At 50.5% G+C, this 13,964-nt stretch overlaps 2 protein-coding genes across 2 annotated transcripts; one reads left to right on the top strand and one right to left on the bottom strand.

Annotated features, from left to right (window-relative positions):
- Positions 1–24: 24 nt before the first annotated feature.
- Positions 25–1,493, bottom strand: HRG_08796 (reverse transcriptase (RNA-dependent DNA polymerase) domain-containing protein; the record flags this gene model as incomplete). Its single annotated transcript, XM_044867267.1, has 4 exons — positions 25–43; positions 97–118; positions 164–533; positions 711–1,493. The coding sequence occupies 4 exons, from the start codon at positions 1,491–1,493 to the stop codon at positions 25–27; spliced, it is 1,194 nt and encodes a 397-aa protein (XP_044717288.1).
- Positions 1,494–8,035: 6,542 nt separating this feature from the next.
- HRG_08795 (MULE transposase domain-containing protein) lies at positions 8,036–8,416 on the top strand (the record flags this gene model as incomplete). Its single annotated transcript, XM_044867266.1, has 1 exon — positions 8,036–8,416. The coding sequence occupies one exon, from the start codon at positions 8,036–8,038 to the stop codon at positions 8,414–8,416; it is 381 nt and encodes a 126-aa protein (XP_044717287.1).
- Between the last annotated feature and the right edge of the window lie 5,548 nt (positions 8,417–13,964).

The raw sequence follows: 13,964 nt of genomic DNA, 5'->3' as shown, positions 1-13,964 counted from the left end.
CTTGTAGCTGGCAGGAGCTCTTCGTCAGAGATCATTGGCGTGTCTGGGAGCTTGAGAGACTCAGGGGCGTTGTCGTTGTTTAACAGGAACTTATACGCGATCTTGTCGATATAGGCGTCTTGCGTCAGCCAAAGCGTCTTCCTTTGACGATCGCGGAGGATACGAATCCCCAAGAACCAGCGAGGTTCTCCAAGCCGAGTTAGGCTGATCTTTTTCTGTAGTCCCCGAGTAGCTTCTTCGACGACCCCTTCGTCCTCCTTCCGGAATGCCCAGATGATGTCATCAACGTAGAAGAAGACGGTCACCGCTCCCTTCATCATGACACACGGCTCCTGGGGAACTTTTCTGAATCCCAGTTCCTCTAGAGACGACGTAAGCATCTGTTGCCAGAGGAGCGGCGAGCGGCGTAGTCCGTAGAGAGCTTTTCTCAGGCGTAGGACTTTCCCCCTCTTCTGGAACCCCGGTGGCATCCTCATGAAGATAACTTCTTCGTCGTCGAGGGGGGCATGAACAAAAGCATTGACCGCATCCATCTGTTCCAATTCGAGGTCGTGTTCCGCGGCAATGGCCATCAGCGTACGAAACGACATTCCTGCGAGGGTAGTCGCCCGAGTAGGCAGGTCCCCCTTTTCTTGCTGATTGCCACAGACAACGAGGCGAGCTTTGCACTTTTGGAGATTGCCGTGCTTATCAGTCTTATAGATGAATACCCACTTGCAACCGAGGACCTGCTTTCCAGCAGCCTTCGTCCAGAAGACCTCGTCAAACGAGCCCATTTCCGCATGTGAGGCCAGGTGGTCTCTCTGAGCCTGGGTGAATTCCTCTCTATACGGGTGTTTTTCTAGTTGCTTCTGCGTCTGTGGAGGCTCGGGTAGGTCTCTCTTGTGGACTTTTGCGCTTTTCGGTCTGAACAACCTTCCTGCTGTGAAGGCTCCGTGCACCCCGTCCTCAATTTGCACCGGGACGAAGTCGGCAAAACGGTCGATGTATGACTGATCCAGCTCTGGTTGATCAAATGGTTCCAGAGCCTTCAAACGCGATTCTTTCATCAGGCCTTCAAGGTCGGCTTGAAATGCCGCTCCTCCAAGAGAGCAACCCACCCCCTCAGGGTGAGCCTCCTCTTCAGGATCATCCTGAACCCGGACTCTCTTCTGAGCTTGCAACGGCTCCAGATCGACTTGGAAAGGGGCTTTTACCACCACCCCATTAGGGTCAGCGTATGGAAAGTGAACCGAAAAGACTCCATGTGGTTCTTCTTCCTCCGGGTCAGAAGCTGGTGGCGTTAGGTATGCATCTTCCAGCTCCCGCGCTCTCCGTAGTCTTCTTTCCTGCTCTTCGCTTTGTTGTTGTCCCTGCTCCTCGACTTCGTTATCTTCAGCCATGCTGATGTCATCATCCTCGAAGTCCTCGATATCAGTGTCTTCATCGGTCTCTTCGTCAAGGATGGCCTGATTCGCCGTCTGGTCTTCCGGGATTTCAATCTGTTGGATCATCTCTCCGATGCTCGCAGGCAGCGGCATCCGCTCGCCTCCTCCTTCGAAGAACGTATACTCGTCAAAGACAACATCTCTCGTTGCAATGACCTTCTTCAAGAGAGGGACCCAAATTAGGAAGATATTTGTAGACTTATAACCGATGAGGTATCCGCAGACTTGCAAATAGATAAATCATAATCAAATCAAATCAAATCAAATCAAATTTATCCAAATCAAATCAAATCAAATTGCCCCTGCGCTGAATCAAATCAAATCAAATCGCAACACCCAAATTTATTTGGATATCTGATTATTTGGATACGCCCCACAATGGCGACCTGGGCCAATAGTTTTGGGGAGCCAGCCCTGCCTGGCCTAGAGCGGTCGCTAAGTCCCTGCACATAGAAATGGGCACCCCCCTGTTTTGGGCACCCAAGATGGGTGCCCAACCTAAACGGCTGCGTCAACTTCAACAGCAAATTTCACCGCGGAAACGCATCCAATCTGCTAAAAAATTGACGCATGTGTCTTCAAGCCACTACTGATGAAATATACAGAGTCTGACATTCACAGCGCCCTTGAGGCAATCGCCAATGGCGGATCCGCCAAGAAGGCTGCTCGCGATTGGGGCGTCCTGAGGGCAACTCTTTACAATCGCATGCATGGTCACGAATGCAGAAAGGATGCATTTTCTGCTCTTCAGAGGCTTTCTCAGACACAGGAAAAGCAACTTACCGAATGGATTCTCATTCAGGACGCCTTGGGCCTTCCTCCCACTCACTCGCAGATCAGGCAGTTCGCGCAGCGCATGCTCGCCGTCAAAGGAGACCACACACCGCTCGGAAAACACTGGATGCAAGCATTTTTAAGACGAAATCCTGCAGTTCGGACCCAGAAGTGCCATCACAGAGACTCTGCGCGTGTCAACGGCGCTTCTACCGAGGTAATTCGGCCTTGGTTCAACAATTTCTTCCTTCCCGAGATTCTGGCTATTAAGCCGGAGAACAGGTACAACATGGATGAAGCAGGCATCATGGAAGGACTTGGGGAGAATGGCCTGGTCGTTGGCAGTGCTGAAAAACGATCTGTACAAAAGAAGACGCCTGGTTCTCGGGTCTGGACGTCGTTCATCGAGTGCGTGTCCGCTGCCGGCACCTTCCTCCCTCCACCCGTCATTTTCAAGGGCAAATCGGTCCAGCAACAGTGGTTCCCAGAAGATCTCAGTACTTTTAGTGACTGGCAATTCACTGCGACAAAGAACGGCTGGACTTCGGACCAAACTGCGGTGGAGTGGCTCGAAAGGTGTTCATTCCAAGAACCCAGCCACCCGACCCTTCGGAGCGAAGACTGCTAGTATTGGACGGCCACGGAAGTCACGAGACGGTTGACTTCATGTATCTATGCTACCAGCATCAGATTCACCTTCTTTCTTACCTCCCCATACCTCTCATGTGCTGCAACCGCTCGATTTGTCTGTCTTCTCCGCTCTTAAGCACTACTACCGCAAACAGGTCGGATTTCTCAGCCTCCTGACCGATTCAAGCCCAGTCGGCAAGCAAAACTTTCTTTCCTGCTACCAGAAAGCACGCGAGCAAGCGCTCACTGTGTCAAACATCAAGGGTGGCTGGAAAGCGACGGGTTTGTGGCCGGTGTCGATGGCGAAGCCACTTTTGAGCCCTCTTCTGCTGGAGAACAGCAACAGACGCAAAAGAACGCGAAAAATGTGGCCAATGCATTCAATAGCCACTTACCCACCAGTGACTGGCAATCAGACACATCCCAGATTGCGTGGTCGACCCCGAGGCGCTCGCAAGATCTGAAGGTTCAGGTAGTTCAATTCAACCAGCTAGACGACGACGTGCCCACGAAGAGATTGCTGTTCAGGAAGATCACAAAGGGTTTGACGAGAAGGATGGCCTTTAGCAAAAGCTCAATTGCAGATTCAGGCACTGGAAACACAATTGGCGGCCGTCAAGCCGAAAAAAAGGAAGAGGGTGGTCACGAGCCCGAATTCGAGGTTCGCCAATATTGAGGCAATACGACGGGCGCAGGAGGAGGTGAACGCAGCTGAGAATGAAGAATCTGATGAAACCGAAGCTGAGGTTTCAGAAATAGGTGACGATTGTATCGTAGTGCACGGTGGTGGGCAGTGAGAAGGGATTGAATTAATGGTGTTGAAAATGGTCGTGATTTTTTTGGGGTGCCCAAAACAGGGGGGTGCCCATTTCTATGTGCAGGGACTTAATTACGGGCAGTTGCTTTTCCAGGCCGTGTCACCAAGCTTTCTTTTTGTGTTTTACCTGACACGTTTGATCGTGAAATATATCTTTGGGTGCGTCTGCCATATTACGGGGGGAGATATTTGTAGCCGATGGCCAAAATGGGACAGCTCTGCACTTGACTGCTGCAATGGCGCATATGGGAGGAGTACCGAACCCTCGCGGTCGAGCAAGATACGATACCCGAGGAGCCCACAGCTGCAAGGAAGACAACGGACCTAGATGACTTCATGACCTCAATTAGGAAACTTGGCGCCCAACCTGCGCCTCACCGTCCTCCATGCGTGACGAGTACGCAGAATGGGTGGGCAGTACCGATCCGGGCGATTGTCTTGTGGACAATCCCATCCAGTACTGGCTTCTCCGCAGACGCCAATATCCACGCCTGTCGCGAATGGCAATCGACCTCTTTCCATTCCGGCGATGTCTTCAGAGCCGGAGAGAATATTTAGCCTTGCCGGACAGATGGCCGCAGCTCAGAGAGGCCGCCTCAAAGCGGACCTTATCAAAGCGGACCTTATAGGAGCGGCTCAATGTATTTTGTCGTGGGAAAAAAGTGGGGCTATCCAGATATCCAAATGAGATCCAAATCGATTCAAATCAAATCAAATCAAATCAGATCCATGATTTTGCTATCCAAATCAAATCAAATTGGACCCCGGATTTGATTTGATTTATCTATTTGCAAGTCTGGGTATCCGATGTGAGCTCTCGGGTCGAGCTTCCACCTCTTCCTCAATCCAAGCTGTGCATTTGCTGTCATTGCGTAGGCTCGGCAGCCGTACGCACGAAGATGTGAGAGCTGATTTTTCTTCCCTGTGAACAAGTCAATGGGAGACTTCCAGTCGGCTTCTCCTTCGTTAGCGTTTTCAGCGGCGAATCGAGGCTCTCTTGGCGTTCGGTTTCGGAGGTAGCAGGCTGCTTCGATGATCTCTTTCCATAGCTGGTCCTGAGTGTTGGAAGCTGACATCGCCTTTGTCATCCCTTTCTTCCTCATCCAGGCTGAGATTTTCTTCGTGAAGAGCTCGCCGTCAGAGCGCACGACATTCGTCTTAAATCCAAAGCGAGCGAGCATAAAGGAGGAAAAGTCTTTCAAGACAGCTCCGTGTTCCTTTGCCTTGTAGGTCTTCATGAAGTAGGAAAGACCATTCCAGAGAAGGCGTCTGTGATAAACATCACACGGACGTAGTTCTCGTGGTCTCTCGCAAGGTCGGTCCAGTCTATCCAGATCTCGTAGCACGGCTTGTCTCTTTCCTCGTCAGGTGGACGGCGGGAGACTTGCCTTCTGACCTTCCCCTGAGCACAGTACTCGCATTCGACGGTTTTCGGCCCTTAATCCGGACCCCTTTGTAGGCCTAGCTTGTGCAAAGCCATTGGACCAGGGTGACCAAGACGGGCGTGCCAAAGCTTGCCGTCTCCTTGAGAGGCAGGTCGAGGATCTCTTGAGCCGGCTCTTCGAGCTTTCCTTGTCTCCTTCTTCGATGCCTGGAACGCACTGTTGAAATCCGGGAATTCGGTTTCCACGGGCTGGTATTCAACAACAAACTGCTGATATTTCCTCTCGGTGATCCCGATAGTCTGGCCTTTTCGGACTAGCCTCATAGGCTCAGACAGCGTATCCCAAAAGATCTGATCGTCGTCGATAAGAGTCTGCAAAGAAACCAGGCTCGATGAGAAACCGGGACAGTAGGCAACCTTCTTTAATCGGGTGTTCGGTGGGAGCCGTCAGGCATCGTCGTTGCGACATTGACTCGCCCGAATCCTTCGATTCGAACGAGAGTCACCGGCGACGATAAAGTCATTCTTGGCCTTTTTAAACGATCGGAACCGACTGAGCTTGTTGTTGATATGAAGAGATGCGCCGCAATCAAGGAGGGTTGAATTCTTAAGTGGATATTCCGATCCCTTTAGGCCAGGGGACTCAGCTGAGAACACGAAAGCTGGGTTTGCTGAGCCCACAAGCCTTCCCCTCATCCTTGGTTGCTATTTCTGCATTTTCTTTCGAATCTCTTCAATCCTCCTTTTCAGGACAGGATCGTCAGCGACTCTTTCTCGTGTCATCTTGAGATACCTTTCAGGGGGCGGATTATAGCCCTTTGGTCTGGCCTCTTCGATGACCTGCCAGCAACCCTCGAGCTCGTGTCCCTTGCGTCTGCAGGCAAGGCAGGGATCTCTTTTGGAATATGGCTCCCTTTCCAAGGGTTCTCTGTCCAGCTTCTTCTTCTTCGCTGGCGGTACTTCGTCCGCATCGTCTGCGTCTGCTGCTGCTTTGTCCGCATGAAATGCGCCTCCTCTTTGATAGCACCTCGGGTTTTTCTGCTTCTCTGCTTTCGGCCAGATGCTTCACATCTCGCACGACCCTCTCAACAGTCCATTGACTCTCCGTCGGAGCTTGGGCTGCAAGAACGGCGGCGACTGCGGCCGTTGCTGCAGCGGCCATCGCGGCTACAGCCTACTGCAGCTGCTGCCGGATTGTGAACAACGGGGTTAACAGGAGCAGCAGCAGGAGGACCATATCGGTCGAAGTCGAACAGTTTCCCCTGGGTAGCCTCCGATTTTGCGTCGAGTATCCTGCTTCCTTGTTCGTACTGGTAGCCTAGGAGTTATCCAGAGGCCTAATCAATGTGGCAACGTCTCTAAGCCACTGGCCCGTTTGGGCCTCCATTAGCTTATACTTATCGGCGTCAGACATTATGTCTTCCCATTTGTCGATCCAGGAGTCTAGATCCTTTGCGTTAAATCTCTTTAGGTGGGTCGAATACTTGGTCCTTGTGAGATTCATCATATATCCCGCTTCAGGGCCGTCGACGCTTCTAGACGTTTAAACCACTGACGAATTGGAAGGTCTTCGTCGAAGGCGTTCTGCTTCGAGGATACCACTGATTCCTGCATCGCTATGCGAGCGTTGGTAACTAGTTTAGTCTCATCTTTATACTCTTTCCTCCTGGTATCATAGTCCCGCATCGCGTCGTTAGGTATAATCTCTTCTGAACGGCAGAGAGGTCAGCGAGTCTAACAGCATCAGGGCGTAGTGGCGGAATTCAGGTCGCTCAGGAGGTTCGAGGGTTCCTCGTTGGTAAAGATCAGGCTATGGATCGTCTTGTCAGTTCGATTCCTGAGCTCCCTTCTCCATTTGTCCCAGTTGCTTGGTCCTGAGAGGATCGCTCGTGCAGGGGCGGCAGAAGACTTCGACATCTCGTTGATTTGAGAGTGGTTTTCGGTCGGAATGGAAGTTACAGGAACGTAGTTCCTCCCGGGCTCATGACTGCACTAAAAGTAGGGCCAAATAGGCATAAAGTTAGTATTTCAGAATCGTCCGGTGCTGCTCCATTTTTCGTTCTGTCCTCTGTGTCTGTTCCTTCCTTCCTCGCCCTTTTATTCCTGGCCACAATCTCGATCTTCTCCGTCTGCCTCACACCTCCGTCAATCGTCGGGGGTGGCTGCGCCCCCCCCCACTTTTTCCTAGGACACCGTCCCTGACGGCCGGGCTGACTGTCTCAGCCGACGCATCAGAAAGCAGGCCTGACGTCCTGGCTGACTGTCTCAGCAGGAGCATCAGCAAGCAGGAACCTCTAGAGGTCCTACGAGCGGCTTCGCAACATTCTTCGATCAACAGTATCCACCTGGAGAGCGTCCAGCGAGAACGGCGATGGGAAAAGCGATGCGACAAGATGAGCCCAGTCAATTCGATCAGTGGATGCAGAGCTACGATCACTACGCGATGGAAGAAGACGATGAGCTTGGAGCTTATATGAGGCAAGGGCCAGTCCGGCGAGAGAACTTAAACCCCATCCTTTGGTGGAAGGATCACCGAGAAGAATATCCACGTCTGAGCCAGTTTGCCCTCGACGTACTGGCAGTTCCTGCCATGTCTGGCGATCCTGAGCGAACTTTTAGCGTTACAAAGTTAACAGTAAGTTCGCAAAGGCACAGCTTGAGTCCCGAGATCATAGAGGAAATACAGTGTCTGCGGAATTGGCTAGGCCATCAAGCAATCACCGTGGGCGAGGTCGTAAACTTTGGTGGGGAACTGATAGGTTGGGATGAAGAGGAGGTGTGATGCATTGTACCGGTAGGGTGATTTTATTCTCACCTCAGATATCAAGTATATCAAGTATATCAATTCAATTCAAGTTAATCAAGTTTGCGGACTATTTTATTTCAAGTAATCAAGTTACAGCCCCGAACTTGACTTACTTGAATTGAAGTCAGCGCTGGTTATTACGCGACTTTCCCGACGTCATACAGCTTGACTGTACATATAAGACCAATCGCTTTAACATGCCTCTTCTCAATATCTGTGGGACGACCTCAGAGAGGAAGACCTTCTCTATAGCCTCGATTTTCCTTAGTGGCGAAGACGAATCGCGGTACCGCTGGGCTCTCGCTACGCTGCTTGCACTGCTAGCAAAGGAGAACATTCGCCTTCCCCGCGTGATACTTACGGACCGAGACCTCGCTCTAATGAACGCTATCGTGAGCTTCAAAGAGCTCGAAGGCGTGGTCCATATACTCTGCCGCTGGCATGTCAACAAGAATGTATTGGCTAAGTGCAAACAACACTTCCCTAAGGCTGTGAGGGACGCCCAAGGTCGGGTTGTCCGCGAGCCTACATTCCAGGCGTTTCTAGACGAATGGCAGGCTCTGTCCACGTTAATCTAATGAATACTATAATAGCCCTGATATTCTACAATTCCTCTATATCAGGACTGATAAGCTTTATAACAATTCTCTAAGCTATCATTGATCTTATTAAAAAAGGCCTGGCTTGCATTCTTCTTCTCAGCCGGAACATCAGCTAAATAGATCTTGCTTAGAGCCGAGAACCCAGCTTGCGAACTCTTGAGAACGACCAAAATGGCGGGCTTGATAGGTATAATAAGTTTGTCGACTTTCGGTTTAGCAGCAATACCGCTGTTAATGGCCACGTCCACGTCTGCTGCCAGAGACTGAGAAGCGTTTTGCCTCATCTGCAATATGTCGTCTGTGGGGGGATTATAGGTGCGAGGTGCAACGACGGCAACGACGGCGGTGACGACTCCGCGTGACTGCTCGATAAGTCGTAGGATGCCAGTATAATCTCCCTTCCAGTTGATGAGCCCTTGTCTACACCGCGCACACTCTGACTAATGCCGTTCAGAGATGTAACAATGTAGTCATCCGCCGCGAGGGTGGAGGCCACAAGAGAGATAAAGCATAGAAGCTTCAACTGCATGTTAAACTAGTAGTGAATATATGATTTGGTTGTAATGATCTAAGTGCTGAGGACGATCTAGGATATGAGGTTCTAAGTGACTGCAAAACATACGATCTCTTATACTCCGTGGCAGCCTTCAACTTCAATCAAGGCGCACCCTTTGGGCTTGGCGTTTGATGATCAATCTGTCTCTTACCAATTCGTCAAAATATGTGAACTGGCACAAGGTATCTCGACATCATATGAGTCGCAAATCAGCCACGAGACGTAAGTCAACGCCGTGTTTCAAGACCACTGCTTTTCACCACATACAAAGACACGCTATACCATGCCCCACCCCCCTTTCGGTAACACCCACCTTTCGGTAGCGCAATTGAAAAATTCTCCACCAAAAGTCTACCATTTGAACTACATGAAATATGATCAGAACTTAACATTATAAACACAAAAATTATATCATTCCGTAGAGAAATGGACGCTCTTATATGTACCGGCGCTTTTTTACCATTCGCCCGGATCTGGTGGTGACTGGAAGGGCTTCGGACTGAAGCTGTCTCCACCTCTGAGACCGCCTCCTCCTCTGTGTCAGAATTCAGCACAACGGCTATCTCTTGGCTTTTAATTTGGGAATGGCTTCCTCAGCCACCAAAGCTTCACTGAGAGTCATGAACCGTCTGTTCGGGTTCAATTGCTCTCCTCTTCTTGCCTCTCTGCAGCCGGGCCACTTCTTCCTCTAGCTTCGCGATTCTGTTGCTGTGCTCGGCAAGCGTCTGTTCTTGGGCTTCAAAGCCTCTAGCTATCACGGCGTATCGTCTCCGGGTGCCAGGAGTCTTGTTCTTTCCGAAATCGCGAATCTGGCGGCTGTTTCTTGGCGTATCATCAGAACCCAAAAATGGCGCGGACTTTGGAGACGTCTCTACAATGTCCGCGTGAATTTCTGGATGCCGCAATGCCTTGGATCGTGAGATCGGCCAATTCCCAGTGACCCTCCAGCCGGACAATATATTCTTTGCCGTCATTCCAACCTCGCGCGCTTTAGCATATGCCCGTATAAAATTGACCTTATGAACAGGCGCAGAATCGGTCAAACAGGTCAATTTCTGAAGTTCTTTCCGGTAAGCTGCCTTGGAGGCATTGAATACACCGTTATCTAACGGCTGGAGGCCATGAGAGCAGTGGGCAGGAAGGTAACAGCAATAAACGTTGTTCAAAAAGCATGTGGCCATCCATGCATCCTGGTCCCGGTTAACGGTAATTCCTACAGAGGTGGATAAAGAAACGCACCGTTGCATGACTTCCATGTCCATCTAATATGATCAGTCTAGCATCTGAGGCATCGGCTGGTCGCGTCTGGGGCAAATAGACCCTCTCAAGCCACTCAATAGCGATATGGTTGTCCGTCCATCCGTTGGGCGACGTTATGTAATGCCAGTCGGCTATTTTGCCGAATTCCGTCAAGAACCACTGTTTCTGAAGTTCTTTGCCCTTAAAGATAATGCCAGGGTAAGGACACGGCCGTCCGCGGTGATAGCTTCAATAAATGAGGTCCAGTTGCGGGACTGTGGCCCTTTCAGAAGGGCCTTCCGTTTTGGGTCTGCACTCCCAACCACAAGACTATCCAAACCTGGCAAAAAGAGTCTGGTTAGTAAAAGTAATGAAAGACAAGCCAAATACTCACCAAAGCCAGACATAATACCGCCTTCGTCAACATTCACGGTATTTTCTGGTTTAATCCATCCATACTCCTTTTCCTGATATCGAAGAACCAGTGAACCGCACGAGGCGTAAAAGCATTAAATCGGTTAGCTTCCTGACGTCTCCCACGCTTGTTCTTGATGTCCGGATGGCGATTGATGAATTTAGAGACCCAGTTGCGCCCCACTGTCCGCTCGTTGTTCAGTTGCTTCATAGAGCCTCCACACATGCGCGGATCTGACTGTGGGAGGAGCATAGCCGAGAGACTCTTGGCGGAGGATCCAAGAAACCAAGCGAGCTTCCTGAGACTTACTCAAGAGTTGACGAGGCTGGATCTGATCAGCCAGGGCTACCTGGCCTTTGAGTCTGTCGGAAATAGACTGCTGAGGTATGTCATACTTTTGGGCGGCGCGGTACTGCGACAAGCCGTTTTTTGTGACATCAATTATCGCATTAGCCATAATATCCTCCGTATAAATACTCCGAGGCCGCTTTAAGGTCATTTTGGTCATGTGGTGGAGGAATAACGAGAAGAATCATCGTCAGGAGGCGGAAGGAGATTAGGGGGTTGGATGGTAATTTCGCGTGCAAGGTACGCACAGGCCACAGACCCCTGTACAAACATTCAACCATCGAAAAGTAGAATTCAATCAATCCTCTATCTACTCCAAGTGACGGCTTGTGAATATCTTCAAAGCTGGCTGGAATCGGTGTAAGTGTGGGAATGTAGCATATAGCTATAGTAGGATTGTAAGGGAGGTGCGCACACACGCACACGTGACCCTTAGCGTCACGTGTATGGACCTCGGGGATCCGTGTATAAAGGGCACGTAGTGTGCCCCCTCATTCCCTTTCCTCCCTTCCTAGCAAGACATCTTGAATACAACCCATTGCGTTACTGCAGTACAGACCTCCCGACAGTAAGTGAAATTGATGGGTTTTGGTGGGGATATTTCCTAATGCGCTACCGAAAGGTGGGTGTTACCGAAAGGGGGGTGGGGCATGGTAGCCTATAACGCTATAAAACTTAACCACTCTTATGTCACTCGGCACTATCGGTACTGCATTCTTTAAGACATCATACGCGGCTTTAGTCGATCCCCTCTCTTATCATATATGCAGACCGTCCGCCGGTATATCTAATCACCGAAAATCAATATCTTTTAAGACATAACGATTGACCGATGCAGGTCCTAGACATATCATTGCCGAGCTTCGCTTCTTCCAGGCATGCATCTTGCCCCTTCCAGCAGATGGCTGGTTTTCGTTCCAGTGTTTACTCCCTAGCTAGGTCCACATTTAATGACTATGTTTCTATCTGTATCTGTTGGTGAAATGTTATGTCAACGTACTAGTTAAAGGGCCCAATTATCTATACACCTCCTTTTATTAACTGTACACCAAAAAGTGGATCAACTGTGGCTGGGTCAGGCGCAGTGCCGATGCCGCTAATTTTGGTGCGCCCATTCCCGGCCGGCCAGCTGGCCAGTTCGTGATGCTTGCGTAACAACATCCTGTAACCGTAACTATCAGCAATACCATCAAAACTGAAGCTATTCGCACCGCGTTTTCTGCCCTTACGAGCCCGAATCATGGAGTCGCTTACGAAGACACTATTCCCGACCTTCCAGGCCGCGATGGAAGCCGCCGATACCGTTGCTGAGGCTGAGGCTACGCCCTACACATTCGAACATCGAAGCGGGATAACGCTGGCCAACGCAAGTCTGCACTTGTTCGTTGTATCAAGGCCGGCCCCTACGAAAATCGGAAGGATAAAGCTGCTCATATCTCTCGTCGTCGCCTCAATACAGCAACCCAGAAAACAGACTGTGAATTTCGCCTCTCGTTGAAGGAAAAACGCGGTTACTGGACTATCTCTTATCTTCACGATGTTCACAATCATCGCCTTGTTGATGACCCGATGGTCTTTCCGAAGTACCGGGCGCTTGTTATCCAGAAGTATCGCGACGACATTATCCGGAAGTTTAATAACAATACCCGGCCGACCGATATTGCTGGCGAGCTTCGTGACCTGGTTCACGACGATCCTCGTTTAGCCGGTATCACGGCTCAAGACGTGAGTAACGCCTTGGCTAGGCACCGTCAGGAAGAACTAGCTGGCCGTACGCCTCTTCAGTTTCTCTACGGCCGGCTAGATAAGTCCGACTTCTTTCATCGAGATAGTCGTGATCCCCAGGGCCGGCTAACTGGGCTATTTCTCGCGCCTCGTGCTACCTTCCATCGATGGCGTCAGCATCACGATGTCCTCGTCCTCGACTGTACCTACAAGACGAACCGATTCAATATGCCGTTATTGAATATCTGCGCGGCCACTCGAGATAACAAAACGTTCTCTATTGCCTCTATCTTCTTGAACGGCGAGACCGAGTCCCATTACTATTGGGCTATCTCGTTGCTGCTAGTCCTTTGCGAGAAGGAGTCGATCCCATTTCAAGGGTCACTGTCACGGACCGAGATACTGCGTTGCTTAAGGCGTTAGATAGCTTTCGCGAGCTTCAAAACAGTACTAACCTTCTCTGCACGTGGCATATTAACCAGAATGTCGTTGCGAAATGCAAGCAATTTTTCCCTAAGGCATCAAAAATCGGCAATCGAGTCGTACGGGCCCCGGCATTCCAAGCGTTTCTACAAGAGTGGAACGAGATCGTCAAGTCACAAGATGTGAATAGCTTCAACGAACGTTTACGCCAATTTGAGACACCAGGCCGCCACCCGCTTGCAGCTATACAATACTGTTGCAATACGTGGCTAACGCCTTGGAAGGAGAAGTTTGTATCTTGTTTCGTTAATCAATATCGCCACTTCGGGCGTACAACGACCTCGATCGTCGAGGACTTCACTCTCATATGAAGAAGTTCCTTTGGTCCTGTACGGGCGATTTGACGACCGTTTTCCAACGATTCGAACGCTTCTGGGGCCATCAGGCTGCTCAGATCACAGCGATAGAGAATCGAAACCTCCACAAGATATCAACGTTCTCCCTACAGGCGCCGTATATGCCGATCCGCGAGCGAGTATCGTCATATGCGTTAAAGCTACTAATAGATGAGCATCGCAAGATCCTCTAGACCCCGAAGTCAACGGGCCAAACCGCCGCCAGGTCAATGTCCTTGTAATTGGGCTACTAGTCGAGGGCTACCGTGCTGCCATCGAATCTTCGAGTCTATCAACACCAATACCTCCCTTACACTCGACGACTTCGACCCATTTTGGTATATTCCGATCGATACAAGCGCTCAGGGCACAAGCCCTACTCGGGCACCATACGAGCCACAAGTTATCAGGGCTAAGGGCCGC

This window comes from Hirsutella rhossiliensis (assembly GCF_020360975.1).
Source record: "Hirsutella rhossiliensis strain HR02 chromosome Unknown scaffold00011, whole genome shotgun sequence".
Classification (NCBI taxonomy): Eukaryota; Fungi; Ascomycota; class Sordariomycetes; order Hypocreales; family Ophiocordycipitaceae; genus Hirsutella; species Hirsutella rhossiliensis.
The sequence above is the reverse complement of the archived record's forward strand: the minus strand, read 5'-3'. Positions and strand labels throughout refer to the sequence as shown.